Source organism: Alosa alosa, chromosome 20 (assembly GCF_017589495.1).
Source record: "Alosa alosa isolate M-15738 ecotype Scorff River chromosome 20, AALO_Geno_1.1, whole genome shotgun sequence".
Classification (NCBI taxonomy): Eukaryota; Metazoa; Chordata; class Actinopteri; order Clupeiformes; family Clupeidae; genus Alosa; species Alosa alosa.
The window spans coordinates 23,933,693-23,961,638 of record NC_063208.1 but is presented as its reverse complement, the minus strand read 5'-3'; the positions used below and the strand labels follow the sequence as shown (position 1 = coordinate 23,961,638).

The following is a 27,946-nucleotide window of genomic DNA, read 5'->3' as shown; positions in this document are numbered from 1 at the left end:
AAGGTACCCAAATTAAGTTAAAACATTCCCATTGAAAAAATTACTTATTTATTTATTGCTGTGGGTTTCTAGCAAACTCCTTGAATGGACAACAGCTGTCCATATTGCAGCCATAAAATAAGTTGAAAGAAAGTTTTCACTTTTATTCATGGTGTAAAACAAATGTAAAACACATCTTTCACCAATATTTAGAGAAACAACCAGAAAGGACAGCACTGACCCTTCCACACGCGTGCATGTGCGCACACACACACACACAGACACGCAAACACACACACACACAAGTACGCACACACACACACACACACACACACACACACACACAGTAAAAAAAGAGCCCTTTCCTTTTCCCCAATGACAAACTTTTAAAAGCCGGCCTTGTGCCACATCTGCATGGACTGCAACCAAACACACTCACCTGTACTCAGTTCCAGGTTTATGGCGGGTTTATGTCTTTTGTATGTATGTGTCTGTATTAAGCTGTTGATGTTAACTGTGATTGGGTTAATGGTACAGAGCACCACTCCCCATACACCCTTGGGTTTAGCCCAAGACCTAATTGGGTAATTGCCTAGCCTATTTAAAGGCAGGCTTATTTCACACAGGAGAGACAGGAGGATGCATGGGAGAGCCAGAGGTCCAGGGCCAGGGAAGTTGTAGAGTTCAGTGTTTAGTGTGTTTAGTGTGAATGGAAGTTCACCTTGCTTGCTGTGAGGCAAGGGTTTAGTAAGGTCCACACACACACAAACAAACACAGTCCTCTCCATCATGTGCAAAACCGCTAGGAGGGCGATGACGTGGACGCAGATGGAGACGCGTGCAGGGTGTCGGTGGGCACAACCTCCTCCTCGTTGGCGCCGCATGTGTCCACCACGCAGATGAGGCAGCTGGTGACTGGGAAGGCACGCACCTTGGTGCAGGATAGCCACTTATCCGTCTCTGTGTAGTACTCCAGGATGTGGTTTAGGCGGCCCACTCCCTGGAAACCGGCCAATACGTAGATGACCGGTCCCACCGCCGCACACTTCACCGTCACACCGCGCCACGGCATGTGGGCGGCTGGCTTCCACTCGTTGGTGCCGATCTCGTAGTACTCCACCGTGTCCAGGCCACCTATCATACAGTCATTAGAAGATTAGTCACGTAGGAATCACAATTGATCAAAATACTCCATGAGTCACAGCCACCTTTAATTCAGAGTGTCATTACAGACATTTCTACACGTAATAATCCAAATTTATATAACTGAAACTGTACAAGATCATGGATTTGTTTAGTTTACGTTAAAGTGTTATACAATTAATGGGTCCATGCAAACGCGATTTGATGAAGATATATACAATTCAAACACATCATCCATCAGCTTTGCATACCAGAAATTATACATTTGCAGTAGAAACATTATTCTGTTTACATAGAGGAACTCACCAAGTCCTCCCTGCCCCCCAACAGCGTATATCCTGTTGTTGACCGCCACTAGCCCATGGTTCTTCCTGCCCTCTCTCATGCCACACAGCTCCCGCCATCTGGAGAGTAAGCAAAAGCTGTTGTTTAAAAGGAATAATTAACAGGATCTGTGAGCCTGCATTTAATTTGAACAAAAAATAATCTGACTCTCAAGTCCCTCTCAAGCGAACAGGGATGCAGACCAATTGAATTGTTTCTGGTGCCACCTGGATATTAATCACATTGTTTCATGATTCTCCAAAGTTATTTTTGTAGCACCATATTCCCACCAGTTTTTAGAAGTTACATTCCAGTAAAGTTCCACACTCCTTGACTCACTCATCTGTGGATGGGTCGTAGACCTCGCAGTTGTTGAGGACCCTCCCGGAGACGTTGTTGCCGAGACTGCCTCCGCAGACGTAGATGAGGCCGTTGGCCTCCACCATGCCGTGGCTGCAGCGAGGCATCAGCATGCTGGGCTTGTTTTGCCACGTCTCTGTCCGCGTGTCGTAGCACTCAAACAGGTTCAGTGCCGAACTTCCTGCCACGGTGGAAAGGAGATCATCAATTAGAGGTACATTAGAGGAACATTTACACTTTCAATACATTTAATAGATGTTCTAGCTTTTTAATAACAAGAAAAAACAGAAAACACATTTTTTTTGTACTTCTTAGCTCTTAGGCAGTATCAACACTGACATTCAGCATTATTTTGTATATGTCATGCCATTTGACGATTGTGTGAAGGTGCTCGATGGTGTTTGGTTTCTTGGTGTTTTCAGCCCCCAACTTCGCCTTCCAGGCAGCGCTGCCACCGTCGACTTAAAGGCACCTAATCCTAACCTTAACCCATGCCTAGCACCTTCCAGGCAGCTGCCTTGAAGACAACGTTGGGGCCTTAAAACACCAAGAAACCAAAAAAGTGTTGTAATCAACATATAATAACACAAGATGCATAAAAAGATTGAGCTGACCATTATAAGTTAGCCCATCAAGCCACACAAAGTCAGACCTCCAGCTCTGTCCCACTCACCCACTTCCGACCCTCCTGAGGTGTATATTTTGCCCTTGGCGGCGCAGGCAGCCAAGCTGTCCCGCGGGTTGGGTGGCCCCAGCTTGGAGTACCAGCTGTCCTTCACCACGTTGTAGCAGTCCATCCTCTTGATGGGGAAGAGCTGCGAACCGCCCAGGATGTAGACCACATTGTCCCAGAACACGGCCGTGGCGTCCCGGCGCTTCTCAAACGGACATCGGATGTCTGTCCAGCTGTAGTCCTGATGTTGCCGATGGCGGAGACCAAGGGAAAGAGAAGGTGTGCAAACATGAGTTTACTTATTAAGTAAACAATCAATCATACATGTAAACATATATATCAATAATTAAATGATCCAACCTAAAGAAAACTGGGCATTGCCTCCAACCTTACAATATCATATGCATTACGATACTGTGATACAACACGATACATACATAATGACCATGTCCAAAACAGAATTTACTCTAACAGCTGTTCTTTATAATTATATAACAGGGAAGGCCTTAATGATGGCACAACATATTAGAGGGTGGCTAATGATAGTGTAGGGGTGTGTGTTACCTTGGGGTTGAAGTATCTGCAGGACTGGGGCTGTGAACCGCCGAAGAGAGCGATGCGGAAGTCGTGTTTCTTCCTGCGTGGACGGCTGCTCTCCCCCAGCTCCTCACGGTCCTCAGGAGACAAGAGGTGATAACGCATCCCACCTGGACAACACATCACACTCAGTCTTCTTCTAGGGTAGAGTGTGTGTGTGTGTGTGTGTGTGTGTGTGTGTGTGTGTATGGGTTTGTATATATCACCAGATCACCACTCATACACATCTGTTATTCATACACACATCTGATTGAGTCTACACTATTTTATCCACATACACAACTGCGGCAAGGCCAGAAAACAACAAAACAGAAGTCTACTGTAAATCTACATAGTCATTGGGCATAACAAGTAGGTTCTGTGGTGCAGCGTCCTGGCACACCAGCAGACAAGGCAAAAATAAAAACATTAAAGGTGTAGCGGTGTAACAACTGTTCATACTTACTGATGACCATCTTCAGGCACTCTGGGTTGTCCTGAATGAGTGGCTCGGCCTGAACGGTCTTACTGAGGAAGCCCTTGGACACCAGGGGAAAGCGCACTTTACCCAGAACGTCCACTATGTACTTCTGCCTGTTCAGAACGTCGTACTTCAGCCACCTCACTGCAGCGTCATATATCTGAACACACAGTCGTTAAGCAGTTAGAAGAAGCACACTGTCATTACTGAGGTTGATTGTTTAGTCTCCCTGCTCTATGAAACCACCAAAACATCAACATCAACATCAATATAAAAACTCTATTTCCAGTAAATGTTATGGTGAGAGGTATCAACATTCAGATGAGCTCAAGAAAGCAAAATGCTTCAGTTAGTTGCTTCATTAAAAATTCTGGATACATAAAAAGTTGTGGATGAAAACGGAAAGAACCATAAGGCTTATTATAAGGCATATTAGGCTTCAGTGTGAGAAATGTAAACCGAGTATAATTTACAGGCTGGTCTAACCAATGGCAAAGTATAGTAAGTAAGTTAGTAACATTTATTTATACATTTTTAAACACAGACTTCAACAACAAATAAATACAGTATGAGACAGTATGAGACCTACAACAGCAGACAGACACAACAACAATAATAAGAGCAACAACAACAAGGACAGCAGGGGACATACAAAGATTTACAATATAGCAACAAAAGGAGGGTTAGGAAGCTGGGAAGGCCAACGAAAAAAGGTGGGTTTTGAGCCTAGACTTAAATGCAAAGATGGAGGGAGTATTTTTAATGTCCAGGGGCAACTGCTTCCACAGCCGTGGCGCTACAACCAACCAATAGTGGGTCAACCCACCTGATCCTCTGCTCTGACGGTGAGCGTGTCCTGCTGCAGCAGCTGAGTGACCTGAAACACGTCCAGCTGCAGGAACTCATCCAGCTTGTACACGTCGGTGAAGTGCTGGTGGATGAAGTCGTCCGCTGCCACCTTCAGCTCTGGGCAGTCCAGGCACTCAGCAAGAGCACTAATGCCTAGAACACGTGTGTGCACACACACACACACACACACACATACACACACACACACACACACACACACACACACACACACACACACACACACACAAACACACAGGAAAAGGAAAGTTCAATGTACAACAGACCACAAGGAGGAGTTAATTTGCTTTCTGAAGCATTTTTAGAGAATTACAAACACATTCATTTTGTATAAATGAAGCAAAACAAATCAAATCTATTGACAGATTAATTGTGCAGCAAATCATCACATTTTAAAATCATTAGATCTAGTTTCATTAGACTACAAAAGTCAGAAATAATTTCAGTCAGACAAAAACACAAAAAAATAAAAAATGTTCAAGAGGTTCTTGTTTCAATGCTGCACTTACTCAGACAGTTGGTTTCATCTACTTGGTCCTTAAGGAAGTCTACACACATCTTCTTCACAGGTTCTATCTGGTACTGGTTGGCAGCGTTCAGCAGGGACTGGACATTACTGCTGTTGACAGAGATGCTGCAATAAGGAGAAAGGAGAAAACGGCATTCACTCAATTAGACATGATGCAAAGTTTAAACACACATCATGTAAAAACATCACAGTTTAAACACCATCCACAGCACAGCATCAAGTAAAAAAAACAACACACATCTCACATCTGGTGCCTCATTCAGGGGATTTACAAATCAGCAGTTCATTAATCTTAGACATGATACAAAGTTTAAACACACACATATATGGTCCTACTGTATATGGCCCATGTATATAAAAACATTGGAAGTGTGCAAAACCACAGTTTAAACTCTATCCACAACACTGTATTTAGTAAAAAAATAAAAAAGGCAGCCTTACCGTGCAGTGTAGACAAACTCCACCAGCAGCTCAATGATCTCTGGCTCTGCACACTTCAGCTCCACCTCATGGGCAGTTGACTCCATCATGTTGGCTACGAGGAGTAGTTAGTTAGTTAATTAGTTTATTGTTGCCATGGGGCAATTATTTTTCACAGATCTGTACAATAGCGCCATCACATCACATCCCATAATATACACATTACACATCATCACCCTTTGGTACTCATCAGTACACAAGTGCTACACAAGTGCTAACTATCTACAATTGCATTCACTTACATGCCATAGGCAAACCCACTGAACGCACTGGGGGTTACAAACTGCAGCATGGTATCCAACATACCGTATTCAGTGTCATTCTCTGTTTGTCTTTGGATCTGGATTGACACGGATGAGATTTCACTGACATGAAAAGACTCATGTTGAATGCACACAGAATAGTGTGGGCTAATGACAGCAAGCAGCCTACTGGACGACAGACGATATTTGAAGATATTTCTAAAGATATGTCTATCACACATTGTTGACATGTGTTTCCTTGGTCTTTTAATGTTATAGTCGCACTAACTGCAATATACCATCCAACAAATTCAATGCCTTTCTCTATTTGTCTTTGTATGCATTTGGTAGGCCTACTGATGGCACTGAAGTGAAAAGATTAATGTTGAAAGCACACAGAATATTATGCGCTGAAAACAGCAAGTACAGGAGATAAAATAAGATACTGATCCTGAGTGTATTGACAACATTCCTAAAAGTCTTCTATTAGGCCATCACTCATTGTTGACTAGATTCCATGGTCATCCATGTCACTGCAGCAGCAAGTGGGTGTCTGCAATCAGTCACTGGTGTCTGGAAACACGTTGGCTGCAGACAGGATGATTGTCATACTTACTGGTGAACATGAGGTTGAAGAAATGGCTGGCTGCAGCGAGCACCACTCTGTGAGCCATAATCTGCTTGCCCTGGACCACGAGGATGACATCGCAGAGAGTGCCCTGTGGGTAGGTAATCATAACAGTAACATCCGACACACATCTTCAGTTTTCTAGTATAATAGAATATGGAAATGACAACTCAACAACACACATCTAGTTTTCTAGTACCATAGAATATGGAAATGACAACTGCACATTTTGCCTACACTGTAGATATGTGATTCATGCTTGTAGGGGAATGCAAGACACGGTGAACTCAAGCCTAATTATAGTAATGCATTTTGCACAACTGTTTTCCATGGTAGGCTACCGGCAGGAAGCTTACACTAACACGAGTCACCCCTGCTGCCCCAGGCCACATAGCAAAACAAAGACTACACAAATCCAATGAGGCCGAGGGCTGCACGATGTACAGTCCTCCACGCGCCTGTAAAACTCATACCTGTCTTCTCAGGTTGTTCATGACGCCCATGGTGTTGGATAGCAATCTATATTCTTCCTTGGCCGCGATTTTCTTCTCATTCTTCTTCTTTGAGGTTGATGGTTTTTCGCCTGCTACGGAAGTCATCCTGAACTTTGGTTTACCGAGAAGCTAGCAATGTGGACAATCTGTGCTAATTACACAGACAGATAATGGGTTTGAGAGATCAGTAAACTGGTAGTTTCATTTGCGTGATTGGTGTGTGCACTGATGGGTTCCAAACAAACCAGTCTAGCAGGTCAGTCTTGTGTTGACATTGATTGTTGAGTAAAAACAAGGACGTCTACTTCGTTGGCTCGGCGGACAAGAACAATCAAAAACAACGTGTGTGGTGTCTTCTGGTACATGCAGGGGGGCAACGTATGGTGGTCCTCTTAGAGCGAGGTAAACAAAACAATCGGCACTCACAGCTGCGTGGAGCCAGCGACAATATGTCAAATTTCAATAAGGCCGACAATATCCTTCAAAATAAGAGTCGTAATTTATTGGTTTTTCAATTAATAATGAAGAAATAAAATATAGTGGTGACAGCAAGTTGTGCATATTTAAAGGGGTATTAGGCAACATTTTGATGAAATGTTATGGGTGAGGCCACCTCAGGCGGCTGTTGTGTGTAATGCACCTGGATTTTGAGCTCCATAACTGTATATGTAGGCCTATAATAAGCAAAATAATACCAAAATGCAAGTTTATTTCACTAAAGATTGCCGTTGTTCGTTAGCAGCAGAGACTGACATATGTTGTGCAAAAGGTTAAAATATATAAAACCAGATTTTTAAACTGGGTTTTACTTTGACGCTTTTCGCAACCTTTTTCCGCTGTTGTCTTATTGTCGTTGAATCCACAGACCGATGCATGGTTCTTCGTCGACGGACTGTAGAAGTGTGCCTCTACTGCCTCCTAACGTGCAGGTGTCTGAGGGAAAATAGGCTTACACCTTACGATTAGGCTACAGCGTCACTTTTGGGGAAACATACATTTGTAACACTGTTTGACTATTACACTAATATATAAACGTAATTTTACAACAACACATCTATCTCATAAACACATAGAGGTACATTGAGTAGCCTAAAACTCTGCCATTTCCTTTCTACGTGGGTGTGAGAGCAGAGTGGCGCAGCGGAAGCGTGCTGGGCCCATAACCCAGAGGTCGATGGATCGAAACCATCCTCTGCTAATATTTTCATAAGGGTCTAATTTGATGACGTTCAAGCTCAAGCATCTATGATGATAACGATTCCCATATCAAAGTGATTAGGTAACATTCATCAACACGTGTACAGGCTGCACCTTCATAGCCTACAAACTGTTTAATTCACACAGCCAAATGTTGTGTCACTTCTACTGTCAAAACATTACAGGCCTACATCTTCTTGCTGATGTCATGTATTTGTTTATTTATTAAAACTGTCTGAAAATGGTTAAGAGCAAAGTATTACAATCTTTAATATTTGATTTTTAACAATAAAAATCCCAAACTGAGTCTAAGATGCCAGCTCTGGTAGGAGGGCTGTTTTACAGCAGTGTCCACAATTGTTTGGTTCCTTATTCTGGGGGAAAATATGCTGTCTATATTTAGGCTAATAATTCATTCCATTTTAATGACAGCTTTGAAAACAACAAAACAAGGTCTAACAACACCAATATTCCCATCAGTGTCTCATATTTCAAGCAGATGAATCGGGTCACAATCGATTGGCAGTGCCATTATCTGTAACAATATGGATCTCCAATCAAACATAGGCTATTTGTATGACTGTTGTAGTCTTCATTGGTCAGTCAAATAAAATCCACTGTTCAACTGTTTTCATCATTTGATCAGTGCTTTGCAGGGCAACACAAATAACACCCACGTCACACATTAAATAAGTTAATAAGACTTAACTTATAAGTTAATAACTTATAAATGAATTGAATTCAATCAGTAAACTGGTATAAATGAACTGAATTGAATTGAAATGAAATAAATCTTGAATTTCCCCTTGAGGATCAATAAAGTATCTATCTATCTATCTATCTATCTATCTATCTATCTATCTATCATGAATAAGAAAGAGCCTGACAAGGTGCTGTTTTCAAGTATCAAACTGCATAATATAATGGGTACCCAACAAAAACATTTTATTTTCAATCATCTGTCTTGTAAAAAACATACCAAATATTGCTGGGCTATGTATTTATCAGAAAACAAATACATAATCAGGCCACTGATGGTTTTACTTTGTTTAAAATTGTTGTTATTGTTTAGTGATTCTGAAAGATTTAATTCTTTAAGCAAAGCAAAAAGCTGATAGACATCTCAGCATTCTGCAGAATCATAATAATATAATGAAGCATAACAATTTCATAAGTAATTCAGGTCATATAACAAACAGAAACAGTAACCAATCCAGTCTTCCTATGGTTCCATTCAAGAGAAATGTGTATTCACAAATATATATTTGTCCCATTTCCCCTGTCTTGCCTGTCGACATAGAGGAAACCGATGCGTTTAACATGAATCTTGTCAGTGCAGTGTTTGCCTGTGTGTGGACCGAGCGGCCCCTACCGCCTATGTCTATGTGAGTGTGTGTGTGACCTTATTACAGTTTCAGAGAATATAGAATATGTGTGTGATATAAAAATCATCTTCATGTAAAAGGCTTTAATTGTTTTTGCAGGTCTGTGTGGACAAGCCTCGCTGCCTGAGATCAGGGGAGAGAGATTAGGGAATCTCCTGCGGCCACACATGCCACCACCAACATATTTCTATCAATACAATTTCCATTATACTTGTATTCTCTATTGATGTGGTACCACTGGCCTGGTGTCATGTTTTGTACTGGATATACTTTAGTGTCTGGAGCCAGGAAGCCATTTTTATAGCTTTTTTGTGTTGTTTTATTGTTTATTGTTTTGTTGGGTGGGTGTGCCAATGTTGTCTATTGTCTTTTGGTTTGCTGTGTACTGCCTTCTTGGTCAGGGCTCACTTGTAAAAGAGATGCCAATCTCAATGTGATTTTCCCCTGGTTAAATAAAGGTAAACAAAACAGAAATGTAAAAGGCCAAAGGCAATTCTCTCACAGGAGGCTACTGTGTACTAGTTTGCAGGTGAATGGGTGTAAGGTTAGTGTAGGCTAGTTTCATTTGATTGGTGAGGGTACAGTATGCAACAGTACAATGCTGCAATGTTGACTGCCCAGGGTGTTGAAACCAGTCAAGCAGGTCAGTCTGGCGTTCGCTTTTGACATTGATGGACCTTTTTCACACCTGTGCTTGCCTATTTCTTGTCAAAATGGCCGTTGTGAAAAAGGTCTACTGAGTGAAAATAAGGACGTCTCCTTCGTTGACTTGATGGCCACATAAATCAACCACAACATGTCTGACGTCTTCTAGTAGCGACGTATGGTCCTCTGAAAGCGAGGTAAACAAAATAATAGGGATCTTCCAGTAGTTTTTTTAGTAGCCAATAATTAATGACCATATCTTCTGAGCCAAGCCAATTTCACGTGTTTGATCATAGGTGGCTTACCCTTGGGATTAGACCTCTTAAGGTTAGCATACCTTAAAGATATTCCTTATCCAAAGAAATAGGACACTTTTTCTTGTGGCTTTAAGCAAAGAAATATAAATGACAACAGGACACCTAATAACATTACATAAATGGTTTATTTGCTCATTTACATTGGAACTGTATAGTAAAAATGCATACTTTAGAAAACAGGTGTGTGTTTTTATAACAAGAACTGGGAAAGTGAATACACCATGGCTGTATTGCTTTGCAACATTTTCTTTTTTAAAACATAAATAATATTTTAAACATATTTATATTTACACTTTCAGCTGACAACAAAGTATTTTTTTGTTTCCATTCTTACTGTGTTTCAGTGGGCACTGACGTTAGACCCCATGCAAACTGCCTTAGCAACATTTTTTTTTTTTTTTTGAACAGAACAGTATTGAACATTAGTATAACATTCTGTTATGGCATCACACAGCATGTCACAATCGTTTCAAGACCATCATCGTCATCTTCAGTGCCCGCTCTCTCTACATAAAGAGAAGGCACAGCAACATCCACAGCATAGAGGACGTCAGTAGCAGCGGACCTGGACTGGATTGGAACAAGAACAGGGCTACTCCCAGATCCGTTCATGCTTATCCAACAAGAGTGAGATTACCGTTCCGGGTTCTCCAGAATCTCTAGATCAGGGCCCGGGGCTACTCCAAATATGTGACAAACCTGGTAAATGAACCAGATTAAGTGATAAACCTCCTAAAAGAAGCGATACACCTTTGTTTTTCCTAAGAGAATGAAGCCATAGAGGAGGGTTACCAATTAACTTTTTGAGGTAACTTTGCCAGGTTTGTCACAAAACCATGTACTTGGGATACCACCCAGATCCAATCTGATCAGATCAGTCTGTTGCCATCATGATACCAACACAAAACTGTTTCTTCACAAAATAACAGAAACAGAAGACACGTTTGCGATTCCACCAGTCTTCGCATTGACACATAAATTAAAACAAACAAACAAAATAGATATATAAATAAGGATTCTTTATCCTGTTCACTTAGTGATACAACACATTTGCAGATGTACACAAAGTCCACAAAGGGTCATTAAAACACCCACAAGAAACCTCACAAATTACAGGATGCAGAGGATTAGAAAGTAGAAGCACAAAATCCCAAGGACTCACTGATGTTGCCAAAGCTCGGTTGACATTTTCATTTTTTGAATTTGTTTGTCTCTTTAAATTTTTGCAAAATATATATTACAACTAACCATGGCTTATAGTAAGTCACAAAAATGTCCTTATTCAAAAGATCACTGTTATGTGTTTTCCTGAGTATTGACAATTTTATGTCAGATTGTTAATTAATATTTATTTCCTTGCTTATCCAACAAGAGTGAGATTATCGTTTTAATTAAACAAATTAAGGTCAGCATTAAGGTCGAGTCTCCCAAAAGTGGCACAGGTCAATGCTCTGGGATCAGATGTGAAAATATACGTGAATGAATGGCATCCATCATAAGGGTGTAAAAAGCATGGATAAGGCATTACAACTGTTTACATGATTTATATTGCATCGTTCTCCCACTTAAATGCATTGGCACAAACAAAAAGAAACACAATTTCAATGTTCCACAGAACGATTATAAATCTATATACATTCTTGCACATTATTTTACAAAAGCAGACTGTTAAAAACAAAACAAAACAAAACAAAACAAGTAAAATAAACACAAGTGCAAATAGCAATGTGAGTGTAGGACATTTTCTTAGCACGTGACATCATCGATCACCGCAACGAAAGCTGCTGGAGCTCCCGATGGCGTTACCAAAACAAACCATGTGGCAGAGTAGTGCGCCTCACCACAGCCAAATACACACCAACAGTAGACGTGCTATCCAAATCAACCCTCCCCCACACACACACACACACACACACACACACACACACACACACACACACCCTCCCTTCTCCGAACACACAATCCTGGCAAAGAATATGGTTGACCCATCTGTGTAGTAACACTGCCAATGGTTTTCCGTAACAACTAATATGTGTACAAATATACATATGTCTTTATACAAAAGTGAAAATTGAAAATTGGCAGATGCAATATGATCCCCTTCGCTTCACATGCACAGTCTGACAGCTGGTGGACACCATAATGTAACATCAAAATGTAACTTGTGGACCACCAAAAATAAAGACAACGACAGAAAGTAGTGACAAAGGAATTAAATAATGTTCTATATTACAACCTCTGCCTGCTGTTGTATTGATATCTCTGTAGTTCTATAAGGAATGTCACGTTTAACTGAACATCACATGATCCCATTTAACTGAACCAATGTATCAGTGCTTCCAATCCAACCAGTGAAATCCTCAAACCAAGGTCAATGAAAGGATAAAAACAATGTTAGATAAGGATGAGTCCTACATCACAAAGGAAAGTTACAACACTGGAGGTGGGGAGGCATTTTGTCTGTGTAGCCTGTGTAGATTTATGTAGATGTAGATTAGCCAATCAGGCAAGCCACAGGTCAACTGTCTACCTGCCAATAGGTCCATTAGTGAGGTCCTCGGTGTCTAAACTGGTGCCATAGCACCTTATAAACATCTTATAAATATTGGCTTCTTCATGACATTTTTCTCAAAGTCTCTTTCCTTGCTGAGGTCCAGGGGAGTATGTCTCATGTTGAGAGCTGAGAAGAGTTGCTGAGTGTCTCCTCAAATTGGCAAAAGAAAAACTGGTCGCTGGCACATGAGTGCCAGTAACTTCAGTCGTGAGTTAACTTCTGTCAGTCACACAGAGTGAGCCTGCATATGTCCTGTTTTGAGGCTGTCATCACTGACCGGCTGTTCATGTTTGCTGTATGGCAGAAGGGTCTTTGCTTGTCATTTCAAACACAAGAGGGTGCTATTTGTACACAAACGTCAAGAGCCGTGAGCTTGGTGCAGCTGGCTGTATTTACACACCATGTCCAGCAGGGGGTGTCGTTTCTATGCTCTGGGCTCCAGTCTGTGCGAGAGCTCGAACAGAGTCTGTTGATTGTCTATGATGTGCAGGTAGTGGATACTGGCTTTCACCTCTGGACCGCAGCTCTGGGTACCCTCATTTCCTGCAAAAGGAGAAAACATCAGAACAAAAAATAGTTTAGAATGAAGGTTCTTTTCACTGAAAGAAACCGAACATTTTGAACCGTTAAAATGCCTCGAGACGGTCTCATACATACAGAAATCGATAAAAGATGGAACAACGTACACCCCCCCACACACACACACCACCAACCCCCTTCCTATGACAATGAGCTGTGACGCATTTCTGTTGCTGGGTCTGGGCTGTTTCCAGATATGAAACGGGCCGAACCATGTGACTGATCCTGACCAATAAGAATGAGGGAGCAAAGAGAGGGTAAAAGGAAAAGGAAGAAGAGAGGGATGAGAAGGAAATAAAGACTTACCTGTCTGGTCTGTTTGACAATGGCGGATGAGACGCACAGTGTCCGCAATCATGTGCTGAGGAGAGAACAGGAAGTGAGGTCACAAATAAATAAACCGCCCAGTCTCACACAGACCAGATTGCGGTTTCAACACCACAATAATTACACCTTAGATCAACTGTGCCTGCTGTATCAGCCCTTTGATACGTGAAAGAAGTGAAAGAAGTGATATTCATTAATAATGACCAACCGATGAAAAGGTCAGCAGTGTAAATATATACTTACCAGTTTCTCGAAATTGACCAGGTTGTCATGAAATGTCTTGTTTCCTTCATGAATGAAGGTGATGTCTGCAATTGAGAATATAAAGAGAGGCTATTCAGCTTGTATAATTTACATTACAAACAACAATCAGGTCCGGTCAAATTATTTGGTATTTCTGATTGACAGAAGGCATTCCATGACTCTTCATCGCTTGTAATCACTTGGTCTTGGCCTCATACTCTAGTCAAATCTGTGCCATGGTGTTATTCTCTACCGATGCCCCTCTAACTCCCACTCATGTCTCCTTGCTTAATTAAAACTAACAGACATTCACCTCTACTCCCTCCTAGTTCATATGCTCCTCCACACTTAACTATTTCATTCAGTTCATCAAAATCCAATATGTAATAAGTCAGAAACATCTGCAACTTTTATATTAAAAGTACAGACACAGAGTTGAAAACCACATAAACTTAGTGTAGCCATACGTTAGATAAACACCTACGTTAGGTGCTCAGCAGTACCTTTAAGCAGCAGGGGCATGAATGGGATTTTAGGGGACTTCATCTTCTTGAAGGCGTCTCTGTAGGCCTTGTGGTTCATAGACGGGTCCTACAAACAGCCCAAAAAGGTAAAAGGTTATCACCAGACCACCATTTCCAGGCATACAGTGATCCTTCTCAGGGCAACAGCTTGGGCTAGCCATGAGTTAGTCACACTCTGCTTACCGTCAGCAGCTCCAGCTCTGAGAACAGCTTCTTGAACTTGCCAGGAACTTTCTGTAAAACGAGGAAGCGCATGAAGGTTGGTGAAATAAAGGTGATACGGTCATACGGTCAACACACTAAAAAAAGCCTCCTAAAACAAAATGCCAAGAACACGCTCATGATTACAAACAGACAGACGATGTACTGACAAACCACACACATGGTTGCCACATACACTCCCACAGTCACATGCAAACAGATTTTTCGTTGCGATCCCACACATAATTTGGATTGCAACATAAACACACATATGCAGTGTGTATGTATGTCCACTGACACACACACACACAGTTTACATACGGTATGCATGTTTCATATGTGCTTCCCACTCACCTCCCACGTGACGTTGAGGCGACTGACCGCAGCTGTGTTCAGGCCCATGATGATGGCGAAGGAGGAGTTGAGGTTCTTCTGGGCTTTGCAGCTGCAGATGAGACACACAGCTTCGTTAAAGTCAGCAAAGTCAGAGTTCAAAGTTCAAACCAGTGTCACAGACAGGACAGCAGGCAAGTCAAGGCTATGTTCTGGCGGCTATTCTGGACAAAGACCTGCAGAAGGTGGCCTGAGTGTGTGAGTGCATGTTCAGATGTGCTGGGTTATATGGGTCATGATGAAACCTCAGTGTAAAGCAAACCAAAGAAGGGGAATTTATTCAAACCAACTTCAAAGAGCATTATGTCTCATGCTTGGGAAGGATGTGAAAAATGCTATAAAAATTTGATTTCCCTTTAAAATATAATCTCCTTTTATCTTAATAATGTAAACAAACCCACACATTCACTCACACCCACATTCTCCCTCACACAGGCACACACGCTCATCCACCACACGGTTTGTTTATCTCTCATACTCTCCCGTGTGTGTATGCGTGTGTGCGTGTGTGCGTGTGTGTGCACATGTCTTACTGTGCAGCAATCTTGATGAATTTCTTGAGCAGCTGGACACGCTTGGCCAGTGAGTGGCACAGCAGGACCTCGGACATGACCCACTGCTGCACCTCGTTGCAGCGCTGCAGCAGCACCTCCAGCGCCACCGTGTGGCGACTGCTAGCCTGGCGGCTCAGAGTGTAGTGGATCAGCTCTTGCTGCAGAGAGAGAGAGAGAAAGAGAGAGAGAGATAGCAGGGAGAGAGGAAGAAGGAAAGTGGTGTGAAGATACCATATGTGAGACTCAATTTGTTTTTTTTACTTTCTGGTAAATAATTTTCTTTTCTTTCTCCAAACACAGATCAGATAAGTAAGAGAGTCAAACAGAAAGAGAAATGTCACACAACAAAAGCAACAAGCAGTCTGCATTGTAGAGCAGACACACACACACACAGAGGAAAGTTTAATCAGTGCAGCAACAGGGCTCCTCTCCACAGGCCGCTTCCAGTCACTCTCAGTCCAATCCCAGCTTCAGACTGCCGATTAGCGATTAGCGTTAGCCTGGGGAGAACCAGCGGCTGCCGCTAGTCGCTAAGCTGCCAGCCAGCCTCCATTGAACTGGTTTTAAGGGGTCTGAAAGGGGCAAGCCTGCTGGGAGGGGGATCTCCTCCTAACCGCTTTCACCATCTTCACACACACACACACACACACACAGGTTCCTGCTGACCTCAACTAGCCTGCCAGGGTCTGGACTGAAAGGCAGCATTAGCACAGGCACTGCTAAGCTAAGCTAAGAGGCTGAATGGGTAGCAGCATTAGTCATACCCTCACACACCCTGTCCTGGGAGCTGACTGTGGAGAGACTCCTAGTTAGCTCTACCCATACAAAAACCTGCACAGCACTACTTCAAGTGTCAATCTGTAGTTTTGGAGGAATTATATTAAGTTTACATGCAGGAGATGCTTGTAAATAACTGCACTTTACTGCCCTTTTTGTGCAGAAATGCAATATTTTGGACATAAAACTATGATTGCACTGCATTGTATTTTAGAAAAACTGCAGTATTATTGGACGCTTTTGTCCCATCACTTCAGTTGTTTTGTAAGGGCACAAGTCACACTGCAGAGAAGCCTCCTAACTAACATAAGGTGTTCCACTGCTCCTCTTCCTCACATAGCTATTTAAAGGGTAGGTGAGCTCTACTGCTCCTCTTCCTCACATAGCTATTTAAAGGGTAGGTGAGCTCCACTGCTCCTCTTCCTCACATAGCTATTTAAAGGGTAGGTGAGCTCTGAGCTCAGACTGACATTTTTGGGGTGACTTAATCTTCAAGATTCCAATGACCTCAAAATGCATATTTTTGAGGTTTCCGCAGAGATCAGCTCAGGAAGATGGTGGATTTGAACTGAGACATCTACTCCAAGACCGTTCAGCCCAGCAAAAGCTTTACTTATATGTGGTGTATGGTAAGAAGCATGAAGCTGGGGAGCCCTGTTGATGTAGGTATAGGAGCAATTTCTCTTGCATACAAGATCAACAGTCCGAGAGAATGATCAAATGTACAAAAAGATGATCAATGTCGCTCAATACAATAACATCAGGTTATGTCAGTGAAAGCGTTAAAGACCAAGTGGTCAGTGAATAAGTTTAATAATAACTTGGTAAAATAGATAGGTACATATATAAAATGTGTTTGTGCCTGTATGTTAAGAATGTTAACAGTGTAAACAGTGTAAAGCGCTGCGTACCTCGTGTATAGAGTTGAAGAGGCTCCAGTCGAAGTTGGTGAGTGCCATTGACACGTCCCACGTGTTCATGCCCAGGAGTCGCACCGGCCGCTGGCCCAGCTCAGGACACTCCGTCAGGGGAGGCTGGTAGGGGAGAGGGGGGTGGGGGGGTCCGGTTAAGGGATACTTAAGGACACTGTTGCCGTAATACCGAGTTAATAATCAACTGCTGCATTAATATCACATACTGAAAAACGTTTTTACTCTATTACTTCAGAAACATGGCACAGACATCAATCACTTAGGCGTTCATATTCTTATATGTCAAGTTGAAAGATGATGACGTTGCTCATGTTTGTTTGCTCATGTATGTTAATGTGTTTATGCTTATGTATGGTAATCTGAAGCATAAGGCGGAGTGAACAATGCAGACATAAGCAATTTCCCCACCAGTACTGAAACACAATGGGGAAACAATATAAAGCCATCAATCGCCGCTAGACCTGACAATTAAATTTAAAAACAAATTCCCCCACTAGAATAACAAACTAACTCGACCATCTCCAAACTAATCTTCCTCTTTTGTAATAAAAATAACACCACCAGTCATCTCTAATGTCATAATGAGTTTCAGATGGATGGTTTCATAGTTTGTTTTCTCTGCCGTTCCGGCACATTCTGTAAAGCAGAGGTTAAATACTAATGAGTATGTAGCTAATGAGTTTATTAATTCATTACAAAACAAACAGTAACTAGAACAACAACAGCAGACATGGGGATTGGTCTTCAAGGCCAGATATGAAGACTTATGTGATGGAGTGAGTGAGGGGACAACTGGGGCAAAAGAAGCATTAGAAGGAGCAGAGTGAGGGGCATTTGGGGCAAAAGAGGCAGTAGAAGGAGCAGGGTGAGAGGCAACTGGAGCAATAGAGGCAGTAGAAAGAGCAGAGTGAGAGGACACTGGGGCAATAGTGGCAGTAGAAGGAGTGGTGTGAGGGGCAACTGGGTCAATAGAGGCATTAGAAGGAGCAGAGTGAGGGGCAATAGAGGCAGTAGAGGAAGCAGAGTGAGGGGACAACTGGGGCAATAGAGGCAATAAGAAGTAGCTGAGTGAGGGGCAACTGGGGCAATAGAGGCAAAAAATAAACAGGAGAGGGGGAACTGTAGGGATGAGGGGTTGCAGTAGGGTTTGAGGGATGGAGTCGATGGGGCAACTGGGGAAGTAGTGTGTCGAGAGCAGCAGAAACTGGGGCAATAGAATGTTATTGAAACAGGAGGAAGTGACCATGTGAGGGGCTGCTGTAGGGGGTTGACCAAAGCAACTGGGGAATTAGAAGAAATAGAGGGGGCAACTGGGCCAGTAGAGTGAGTCAAGAGCAGAAGCAACAGGGGCAGTAGAGCAGGAGGCAGGGGTTACCGGGGGCAGTAGAGTGTGAGTAAAGAGCAGAGGCTGGGGGCTGCCGCAGGATTTGAGTGATGGGGGAAGTGAGGCGTCAGACTTTACCATGATCTCACTGAGGTCCCGCCGGCACGCCATCAGTCTGCCTGGAGTCGTCAGGCTCTCCGAGTAGATGCTGTCATGAGGCTGCAGCACTCGCTTCTCTGCAGAGGGAGAGAGAGAGAGAGAGAGAGAGAAAAGAGATAGAGAGAGGCAGGCAGACAGACAAATAGTAGTAGAGAGAGAGAGAGAGAGAGAGAGAGAGAGAGAGGTATAGACAGAGACAGATACAGATGAAGATGAGGAGACAAATCAAGGGACAAGACAAACAGGAGACAAAACAACAGAGATCCAAAGGAGCAAAGATTGACAGAGATGGAGTGAGACAAAGAGAAGGGCATCGAGTTCAGATGGAGAATAAGAAAAAGAGAGTGAACAGAAGAAAAATAGATGAGGGAGAGAGAGGAGAAAAGACATCAAATTAGATCAAGATGAATGGTGCATTCTCTTTTAATTTCCACATGCCTGTGTGTGTGTGTGTGTGTGTGTGTATGTGTGTGCGAGAGAAAGAGAGAGAGAGAGAAAGAATTTAACAACTACTCATCTCTCCTTCAGGCACTGGAAGTGATTGTGTGTATGTGTGAGAGAGAAAGAGTATGTGTGTGTATGTGTGTGTGTAAGTTTAACAACTACCCGTCGCTCCTTCTGGCAGAGTGAGTGTGTTTGTCCTCTGTGTGTGTGTGTGTGTGTGTGTGTGTGTGTGTGAGGATAAGATCATGAGCTGCACTAATGACTGTCTGCTTGGCTTCGTTTACACCCTTCACATCAGCACAGTGACTCAAGCGTGATGGACTTATCCAACATGACATGGCCCGCTGTGACAGGGGCTGTCAGACTCAGACTGTGTGTGTGTGTGTGTGTGTGTGTGTGTGTTTATAAGAGAGTGTGAGCCTGTGTGATTTTTAATACCTGCACTAACCTGAAGGCTGTCAGACAAATTGTGTGTGTGTGTGTGTGTGTGTGTGTGTGTGTGTGTGTGTGTGTGTGTGTGTGTGTGTACTGTATGTGTGTTTGCATCTCTTCCTGTTGGTGTGTGTGCTTGCATCTCTTCATAATAGGCACAACTTGTAAATGTGTGTGTACCATGACTGCAAACAGCATTACATAAGTGTCTGTGTGTGTGCACGTGTGCGCATGTGTGTGTGCGTGCGCTCACCTCCACTGTACGTGACTGCGGCCAGCATCATGTCCTCCTCTGGCCGCTCCATCTTCTGGGCCACCACCCGCAGCAGCTCCTGCGTCACCACGGTCGAGCGTGTCCTCACACTCACGAACGAGTCCGGGCTCACATACACACGGCACAGGACTGGGGGGAGGGCATGATCATAATTTCATTTGCCATAAAAACACACATACAGGCACACAGAAATACTGATAGTCCCTCAAATGTATGAAGGGATACACATGTTGTGGCACTCCTAAACTGTTGTGTTTTGTGTTTGTTTTGTTTTGTACACAAAAGAGAGAGAGAGAGAGAGAGAGAGAGAAAGGGAGAGAAAAGGGAGAGAATAGAGTGACAGAGAGAGAGAGAGAGAGAGAGAGAGAGAGAGAGAGAGAGAGAGAGCGCAGACACTTAAATATGGAGCACCAGTGTGTAAAGAGCCCACAGAGGACCGAGTATACTGTACTAATTATAACAGAAAACAGCTTCATTAAAACTGACCTAAAGAGAATACTACAGCTCTAACAATCGGCTCCGCCGCAGAACACCCTCAAATCTGATTCCATTCATGGCCTCAGATAAGACTTGAATTAACTTGAAATAACAAGGCCATGACATCACATCCCTGGTATAACGGCAATCATGTGTAACGCACAAAGAATGGCGGACGTCAGCGCCAAGGCCTGTGCGAGTACGTCAGTGCGTTTGAAAAGAGAGGGCTTTGAAAGCCGTGCGCCACTGCTCACCTTCCTTGGTCTCGCTGGTGGCGCCCGTGCGGAGCGTGAGGCAGTTTTCCTTCAGACTCAATTGCTGGAAGAGGGCTTTGTTCTGCAAGGAAGCCAAGCGTGTACAACTGTGAATTCTCACACGTTCACAGATCGCACGTCAGACATTTTCATTTCCCCCCTCCTCACACACACACACAGCGAGATCACAGCCTTATTCCAACCAGGAGCAAGGGTGACAGAAAGCGTATTGGGGTAATTGAGGGCAGAAATACAAATTCTATTGCCCTTTGCCCCATGGTGTCTATATGGTATGTCTATGTTTACCAATGAGGTAGGGGACACATTTGTTTCACACTATTGTGCTGTGATATCTCATCACCAGCAAAATACAAACCATGCATTTCTTAAATCAACTCATAAAATAAGATTTCATTTAATTTATTTCTGGCAAGAAGCAGATGGTGTTGTCAGATACACATACAGGGACACACATAGATAACATCTCTCTCTACACACACACACAGACACAGACACAGACAGACACACACACATACACACACACACACACACACACACAAAACAAACAAAGTGCGAAAGCGGGAATATCTCAATATATGTAATAACTGTACCTTCTGGTGAGGGGTGTAGTCATCCACCGTACTGAAATATCAAACAAAACAAAACCAGATTAGAAGTCAAATAACCCTGAGAGCCCCATCTGACCTGGTTACCTTTGGCCCATTTGGACCCACACACACAACTACAGCTGAGGAACCTTTGACTAAGAGCCCTGGAGTCCGGACAGGAAGCAAAGTATGCATTCTAGACCAGAAGAGGAAGGGAGAAGGAAGATGACTCACTGTCCACTCTGGCCACAATGCACCTTAAGTCTGGCCAATCTTGCATTTGTGTGGGGACACATGCATTTGTATGCATTTGGATGTGTGCGTGCATCTGCATCTGTGTAAGTGTGTGTTTGTGTGTGTGTGTGTGTGTGCATGCTCATTTGTAGGCATGTTTGTGCATATTTGTACATATTTGTATGCATTGTTGTGTGTATACAGTACATGTGTGTGTGTTTGTGTGTGTGTGTGTGTGTGTGTGTCTGTCAGTTGTGTGTGGCATTGATGTCAGTTTAGAGGAATGTAGTGCATTACGGTCAATCGCTCTGATCCCTCCCAGTAGACTGAGCCCATCGCTCAGCTAGGCCTCTGTGGCAGAGGAAGCACAACTGATGGATGGCCATGTCCTGTGTGAGTGTGTGTGTGTGTGTGTGTGTGTGTGTGTGTGTGCGTGTGCGTGTGTGTTGAGGTTTATGGTTTATGGGAAGAGTAGAGGAAACTCGGGTTAAACAGGCCAGAACCAGACTGCAGGGGCTACTAGCACCATTTAATAGCTCTGGTTTAAATGGGTTTGCTTACAAATTAATAGCCTGCCATGTTTGTTCAGACGGGAGTGACCACAACAGTCACACACTAGACTTATTGCGCTGCTGCAATCTTCATTCAACTCGCTGAATGAAAACAAGACATAGTCTAACATCTAATAATGTGAAAGGATTAAAGCATTTGAAATCTTTGCATTTCTACAGTCCATCTTCAAAAGTCTTGCCACAAACTCTAACAGTCATCTCTCTCTCAAACTCTATCTCTCTCTCTCTCTCTCTCTCTCTCTCTCCCTCTCTCTCTCTCTCTCTCTCTCTCTCTCTCTCTCTCTCTCTCTCTCTCTCTCTCTCTCTCTCTCTCTCTCTTTACATCAGGCTATCTCTCTCTCTCCAGCTCTCTCTCTATCCAATTCTCTCTCTCTCTCTCTCTCTCTCTCTCTCTCTCTCTCTCTCTCTCTCCATATTAAACTGTAGTGTCTCCATGGCCTCTGGCACTGCTAGGGTCAAAGGTTATTTAAGGACCCAGATTCTCTCGCTCAAGCAGCGGGAGGCTGAGCCTCTGAATCTATCAGTGACTGCCGTCGACATGTGTGATTACCCATCTGCCCCGGCCCCTGGCGTCCATACGCTGGCAGGTCCACCAATTAGAGGGTATGTGATGGAGACCTAATGACGTTAAGCGGCTCCACTCTCTCCCCTGAGCACTCGGCTTCTTAGCGTAGCCGCAGAAAGAAAGGGGCCTCAGTAGACCTTTGACCCGGTTCAGGGGAAAACGCACAACACTTGACCTTCGCATGGGGCGCCTCTGTGTGGATAATGGGGGCTGGGACCACATTGAGAAGTTACTTACTGTCAATTCATCTCGGCTCTAAATGATGACGCTCTTACACTGAGACGGAGAGCAAGTCTGTGCATGATTTGTAAAGACACCCTGAGGTACATACACATACGCAGCTCTAATGAATGTACTCATGGCATTGATCCATATACATCTATATGGTCTCATACATCTATGCATCACAATGGCAAACAACTGCTACTGTATGGCACATGGTATAAACAAACAAACAAACAAACAAACAAACAAGGGACGCCTCAGTGGTCGGTTACCCTCCATGCTCCATTCAGTCATCCTCATGCCTCTCTCATGAGATCCATAAGTCTCAAAAGACAAAAAGGTGTGAGAAAAGTCAAGTCACCAAACCAAGGCACTCCTTAAATTAAATTGTCTTTACTGAAAGGACACGTCCTGAATGGACACATTTGGCAGCTTCTAGTGAAGGGAACTGTGCGACGTTTTTCTCGCTTTCTGCTTTTGAATCTTTTCCCTTGACACCAGAGAACACGTGACTAAAACAAAGACGATGACAGACTTTTTTTTAGGAACTGGCATACCAACAACCTTCGTCTCAAACAGATCCATAAATCTGTCCGTCTCCGTAATGCCCTGTCTGTCTCTCCCTCTGTCTGAATGAACAAATGGATGTATTTGTATGGCCCTGCCACCTGAGGATACTGAGAGTGGGAGAGAGACGAGCCGCAGCTTGGGCCGCCTGAATGGCCATGGTGATGGACACAGAGGCCACTTGTTTTGGACTGTACAGTGTGATTCTCTGTTTGGACAACAACTGTGTGTGTGTGTGTGTGTGTGTGTGTGTGTGTGTGTGTGTAAGAGAAGGGCCGAGAAAGTGTGTGAGGGTGTGACACTCACTGTCGACGCCTAAGAAGCTTCTGGAATTCCTTCAGGTCCTTCTCCAAGGTGGGGAACTCATAGACATCCTCCAGCACATAGCGGTACAGAGTCTGCAGGGAATGTATATAGAAGGACAGAGAGAGGGGGGGGGGGGAAAGGGTGAAATAGAGGGATAAAGAGAGAAGGAGAGGGAGAGAGATTTATACACAGAACTGACGACCCATAAAGTGCTGCGGCAGTGTGTGTGTGTGCATGAGGGTGCATGTGTTTATGTTCAAATAAATGTGCTTGCATACACGGAGGGTAATAAGAAGGGCAGTATATCGCCACGCATGAATCAAGGACATGACTGTGCCTTAATGCATCTCTGGGAAAACATGCAAACACAACACTTACACATCCACAAACACCCCCCATCTCTCACACACAAACAATATGTAGGCATGTGCATGTACAACTACCCCCCCCATTCGAGATTCACAGTCATATTCTGCATGACTGTGTTGGGTAATGGTAACCATTATGGCCTCATCCACACAGTCTCATTCAATTGAATTTTTTTGATCAGTCAATCTCTTCTCATTCTTGGTCTCATTCTTCTCTCTATCTCTCTCCTCTCTCTCTCTCTCTCTCTCTCTCTCTCTCTCTGACCTCACAGAACCAGCCAGGCCCCCTCACGCCTGTTACTAGGCAACTATCACCTGGGATACTAACTCTGTGCACATGTAATAATCTACACCGGAGACCCTTGAATAGCTCGTCACGGATGTGGCAGAATGGTTGCCATGGCAGCCTTTCTTGACTGGAACAGGCAGGTTGGGACAGGACATAGCAATGTGAGGTGTGTGTGTGTGTGTGTGTGAGAGAGAGAGCGGGGAAAAAAGAGAGTGTGTGAGCGTGCATGTCTATGTGTGTATGTGTGAGCGAGTGAAAGAGAAAGAAAAAGAGTGTGTGTGTGTGTGTGTGTGTGTGTGTGTGTGTGTGTGTGTGTGTGTGTGTGTGTGTGTGTGTCTGTTCAAACACTGCATGGCTGTTTACTCCACACACACACACACACTCTTATACACAAACACACAAAAGAGACACACAAAATGCACACACACACATACAAACCCAAACACACACACACACAGATCCACACACACACAGATCCACAAACACAAAAAAGCAACCCACGCTCTGGGCTCAGTTTTCATTAATGAGCCACAACAACTTTCTCAGATTTCACTACCTAATGAACAGCCTTTAATGGGCTTAAGCCCCTGGATCACACTCAACTGTTTTCTAATGGCCACATTGGTGCAGGGCTTAGGGCTGAACACGTGCGTGAACACATCAAGAGACATAGAAAGAGAAAGGAGAGGGAGAGAGAAAGAGGGAGAGGGAGAGAGAGAAGTGGTAAAATGGAGAGAGGGAGAGTGTGAGGATGAAAGAGAGAGAAGAGAGAGGAAGAGAGAGAAAAGGAGCAAGAAGAGAGCCAAAGAAAGAAGAGAAAGACTATTATGAGACATCAGGTTGCCTGAGTGTGGCTGTGGATCTGGCCCCTCAGGGCGTCTGCTAATCTACCTGACCCCTGCAGGAGAGACTGGGGCAGTAGTCAATGGAGCGCTTGGCTACCCACCGCTAACAGCACACACACACACACACACACACACACACACACACACACACCCTAAAGCAAAAAGGCCCATCTAATCCATTCACGCCCCAGTAACTTATGCAGGGTAGAGAGCAGTATTTCACCCACTCTGCACTAGCAAGATGACCTGTTCCAAACCAGCATTCTGCTTTAAAATCTCAAACCACTAATTGATATTAAAAAGGTGCCCACCCAATCCAAATGATGGACAAAGATAGTGACACTGACAGGGTATAACGAAAAACGTCTTGTATATTCCACCTGTGTGTAAGATTGAACATTTCCCTCTTGCACCCAAAAAAACTAGTCCAACAGGGCCCTCTTAAAGTTGACATCTAAGTGATAGATGTTGGTAGCTAGAACATTGAACTTCAATTCGTCAGGCCTCTATGTAACGTGTTGTGTGTGTGTGTGTGTGTCTGTGAGCGTATGTTTGGTCACATTCCATTCACACTGATGGTGACAAGTAATAATTGCAGTGTAAAAAGACGCCTGGCTGTTTGCCTCTGACCCCTGACTTAACCTCAAAAAATCCAAAGACAAATATTTGCCTCTGGGGTGAACAAGATGCCCGAGATGTCCCTTACTGGTGTTGCATGTTGAGATCAAGTTACACAGTATACTGACTCAGTTCACAAAGTATTTTGCTGAAATAAACCTTTAGGCTAATGTGTGTATGTGAGTGTGTGTGTGTGTGTGTGTGTGTGTGTCTTTCACTCCCTCACCTTCATGAAGAGCTTGACGTGCTCCTCCTCACGCAGGAAGTCCTTGTAGAGCGAGCTCCACTGCGACACCAGGTGCAGTACCTTACGCTTCCTGTAGAGGGCCTCCTTTCCCTCCTCCTTGCCTTTGCAGCGCTTGGTGCAGTAAGTAAGGGCCACTGGGTTACGGAGAGACAACGTCCACAGCGAGGACACCGCACACACTCAGCACCACAGACAGTTAACAATAACCCAATAATAACTAACAAATGTACAACGACTATGATGTACACAAAATATAAATTATCCCACTTTGTACATTTATAATTTATAATAAACTACTTAATACAGGTCATTCCCCAAATCACTATGCTCATAAATCAGTTGCATGTTCTGCTATGGATGACTATAATATGATATAAGCCATTGACAGTGCAGCCAGCCTCATCACTTAATGCCACATTTGACCTATACTGCATTTGACAGCCGTTTCAATTGAATATACTGTATACACATCTCACCCTAGTGCTTATAGTTTTTTTTATATATTTGTTCAATGAAGAGACAAATATGAAAACACATAAGACACATGTACTGTAACAACAATAACAATGGGTCCGTTTTTTTTATATATATCCAGAGTGACGGCAAGAGCATGTAAGGGACCTGTATTTCCTCAGTGTGTGTGCTCCCGTGGGGTGTAAAAGCCGTGGCCTTGGCGTAGTGAGTCCATTAGACTAGCAGCAGAGCCGTGAGAGCACATCTCACTACACAGCCTCCACTAACAGCTCAGGGGTCACCCGCTCTTCTAGACATGTCACTGAACAGTGTGAGTGAGTGTGTGTGTATGTGTGTCCATCTGTTTATGCACGTGATGTGGTGTGTGTGTGTTCATGCCCACAGGAAAGGATATTGTCCCAACAGAGCTTGGCACAGGTCGTTTGTTGACATGAAGACCAGGTAGGTCAACAGGAAGTCATCTAGAAGCATCTCTGGAGAGCAGGAGAGAGAGAGAGAGAGAGAGAGAGAGAGAGAGAGAGAGAGAGAGAGAGAGAGAGAGAGAGAGAGAGAGAGAGAGAGAGAGAGAGAGAGAGAATGCACCTCTGGTTAGCTCTATGAAACAGACATCTAAAGGGCACCTCAAGTACATGTTTAACATAAACAGCATGCATTTCATTTCCTAATCCAATAACATCACTGTTGCATCACCACAGCTTGCCAAAAAAAAATAAATCAATAGCTGTGTGTATGTGTATGTGTGTGTGAGTGTGTGTGTGAGTGTGTGTAGGTGTTTGAAACAAGTGTGAGTGAGTGTGTATGACCAATGCTGTGCTATGAATATGAAACACGTTTGTAGGGCAGATGAATCAGAGATAAATCTTTTGGCAGTAGTGTGTGTGCTTAACACCCCGGGGGTCAGAAAAGAAAGCACACTCAAAGGCGCGAACACACACACACACACACACACACAATACACACACACAATACACAATACACACACACGGCTTTAATCTCCCCAGCACCGCGAGGCAAGGGTGTGAAATCAAACAGGGGTATCGCCCCAGATTAAGCCCCAGTCTGGTGCTTTTTTCCCCCTCCCTCCTCCACATGGCACAGAATCACACTCAGTGCCTGGAAACCAGCCGGACGGCCTGCCGACCCAAATGCTCTCCAAATGCAGGGCTGCGAGCATGCGAATCAATTATGAAAGAACCCGGGGGGTGAGGGAGAGAGAGAGAGAGAGATGAGAGGGAGAGAGTGAGGGAGAGATGGAGAGGG

The 27,946-nt window shown here is 43.7% G+C and overlaps 2 protein-coding genes and 1 non-coding gene across 6 annotated transcripts in view; 1 reads left to right on the top strand and 2 right to left on the bottom strand.

Moving 5' to 3' along the window:
• Positions 1 to 292: 292 nt before the first annotated feature.
• klhl7 (kelch-like family member 7) lies at positions 293 to 7,202 on the bottom strand. 2 transcript variants are annotated; one of them, XM_048230440.1, is made up of 12 exons: positions 7,022 to 7,202; positions 6,756 to 6,922; positions 6,271 to 6,373; positions 5,374 to 5,467; positions 4,913 to 5,037; positions 4,363 to 4,538; positions 3,522 to 3,696; positions 3,044 to 3,186; positions 2,480 to 2,720; positions 1,786 to 1,987; positions 1,429 to 1,526; positions 293 to 1,113 (listed from the first exon to the last, which is right to left on the bottom strand). In XM_048230440.1, exons 2-12 carry the CDS (start codon positions 6,879 to 6,881, stop codon positions 782 to 784), a joined length of 1,815 nt encoding a protein of 604 aa, XP_048086397.1. In that variant the 5' UTR covers positions 6,882 to 6,922; positions 7,022 to 7,202; the 3' UTR covers positions 293 to 781. The 2 variants fall into 2 exon arrangements, with proteins under 2 accessions (XP_048086397.1, XP_048086396.1); XM_048230439.1 differs by having other exon boundaries at positions 6,756 to 7,202.
• A 700-nt stretch (positions 7,203 to 7,902) lies between these two features.
• trnam-cau lies at positions 7,903 to 7,974 on the top strand. The gene has a single exon. It is a non-coding gene; the product is annotated as a tRNA-Met (tRNA).
• A 2,452-nt stretch (positions 7,975 to 10,426) lies between these two features.
• The window catches only part of rapgef5a (Rap guanine nucleotide exchange factor (GEF) 5a), a 71,932-nt gene continuing 54,412 nt past the window's right edge, over positions 10,427 to 27,946 (bottom strand). For all 3 annotated transcript variants that reach the window (XM_048229411.1, XM_048229412.1, XM_048229413.1), the window contains 15 exons: positions 27,081 to 27,159; positions 26,192 to 26,336; positions 23,846 to 23,937; positions 21,380 to 21,410; positions 20,769 to 20,850; positions 20,017 to 20,166; positions 18,867 to 18,964; positions 17,384 to 17,506; positions 15,675 to 15,853; positions 15,103 to 15,193; positions 14,731 to 14,781; positions 14,527 to 14,614; positions 14,024 to 14,088; positions 13,760 to 13,814; positions 10,427 to 13,417 (listed from right to left, as the gene is read on the bottom strand). In XM_048229411.1, coding sequence (XP_048085368.1) covers positions 13,299 to 13,417; positions 13,760 to 13,814; positions 14,024 to 14,088; positions 14,527 to 14,614; positions 14,731 to 14,781; positions 15,103 to 15,193; positions 15,675 to 15,853; positions 17,384 to 17,506; positions 18,867 to 18,964; positions 20,017 to 20,166; positions 20,769 to 20,850; positions 21,380 to 21,410; positions 23,846 to 23,937; positions 26,192 to 26,336; positions 27,081 to 27,159 — 1,448 coding nt within the window. In that variant the 3' untranslated portion in view covers positions 10,427 to 13,298. The remainder of the gene's footprint in view (positions 13,418 to 13,759; positions 13,815 to 14,023; positions 14,089 to 14,526; positions 14,615 to 14,730; positions 14,782 to 15,102; positions 15,194 to 15,674; positions 15,854 to 17,383; positions 17,507 to 18,866; positions 18,965 to 20,016; positions 20,167 to 20,768; positions 20,851 to 21,379; positions 21,411 to 23,845; positions 23,938 to 26,191; positions 26,337 to 27,080; positions 27,160 to 27,946) is intronic.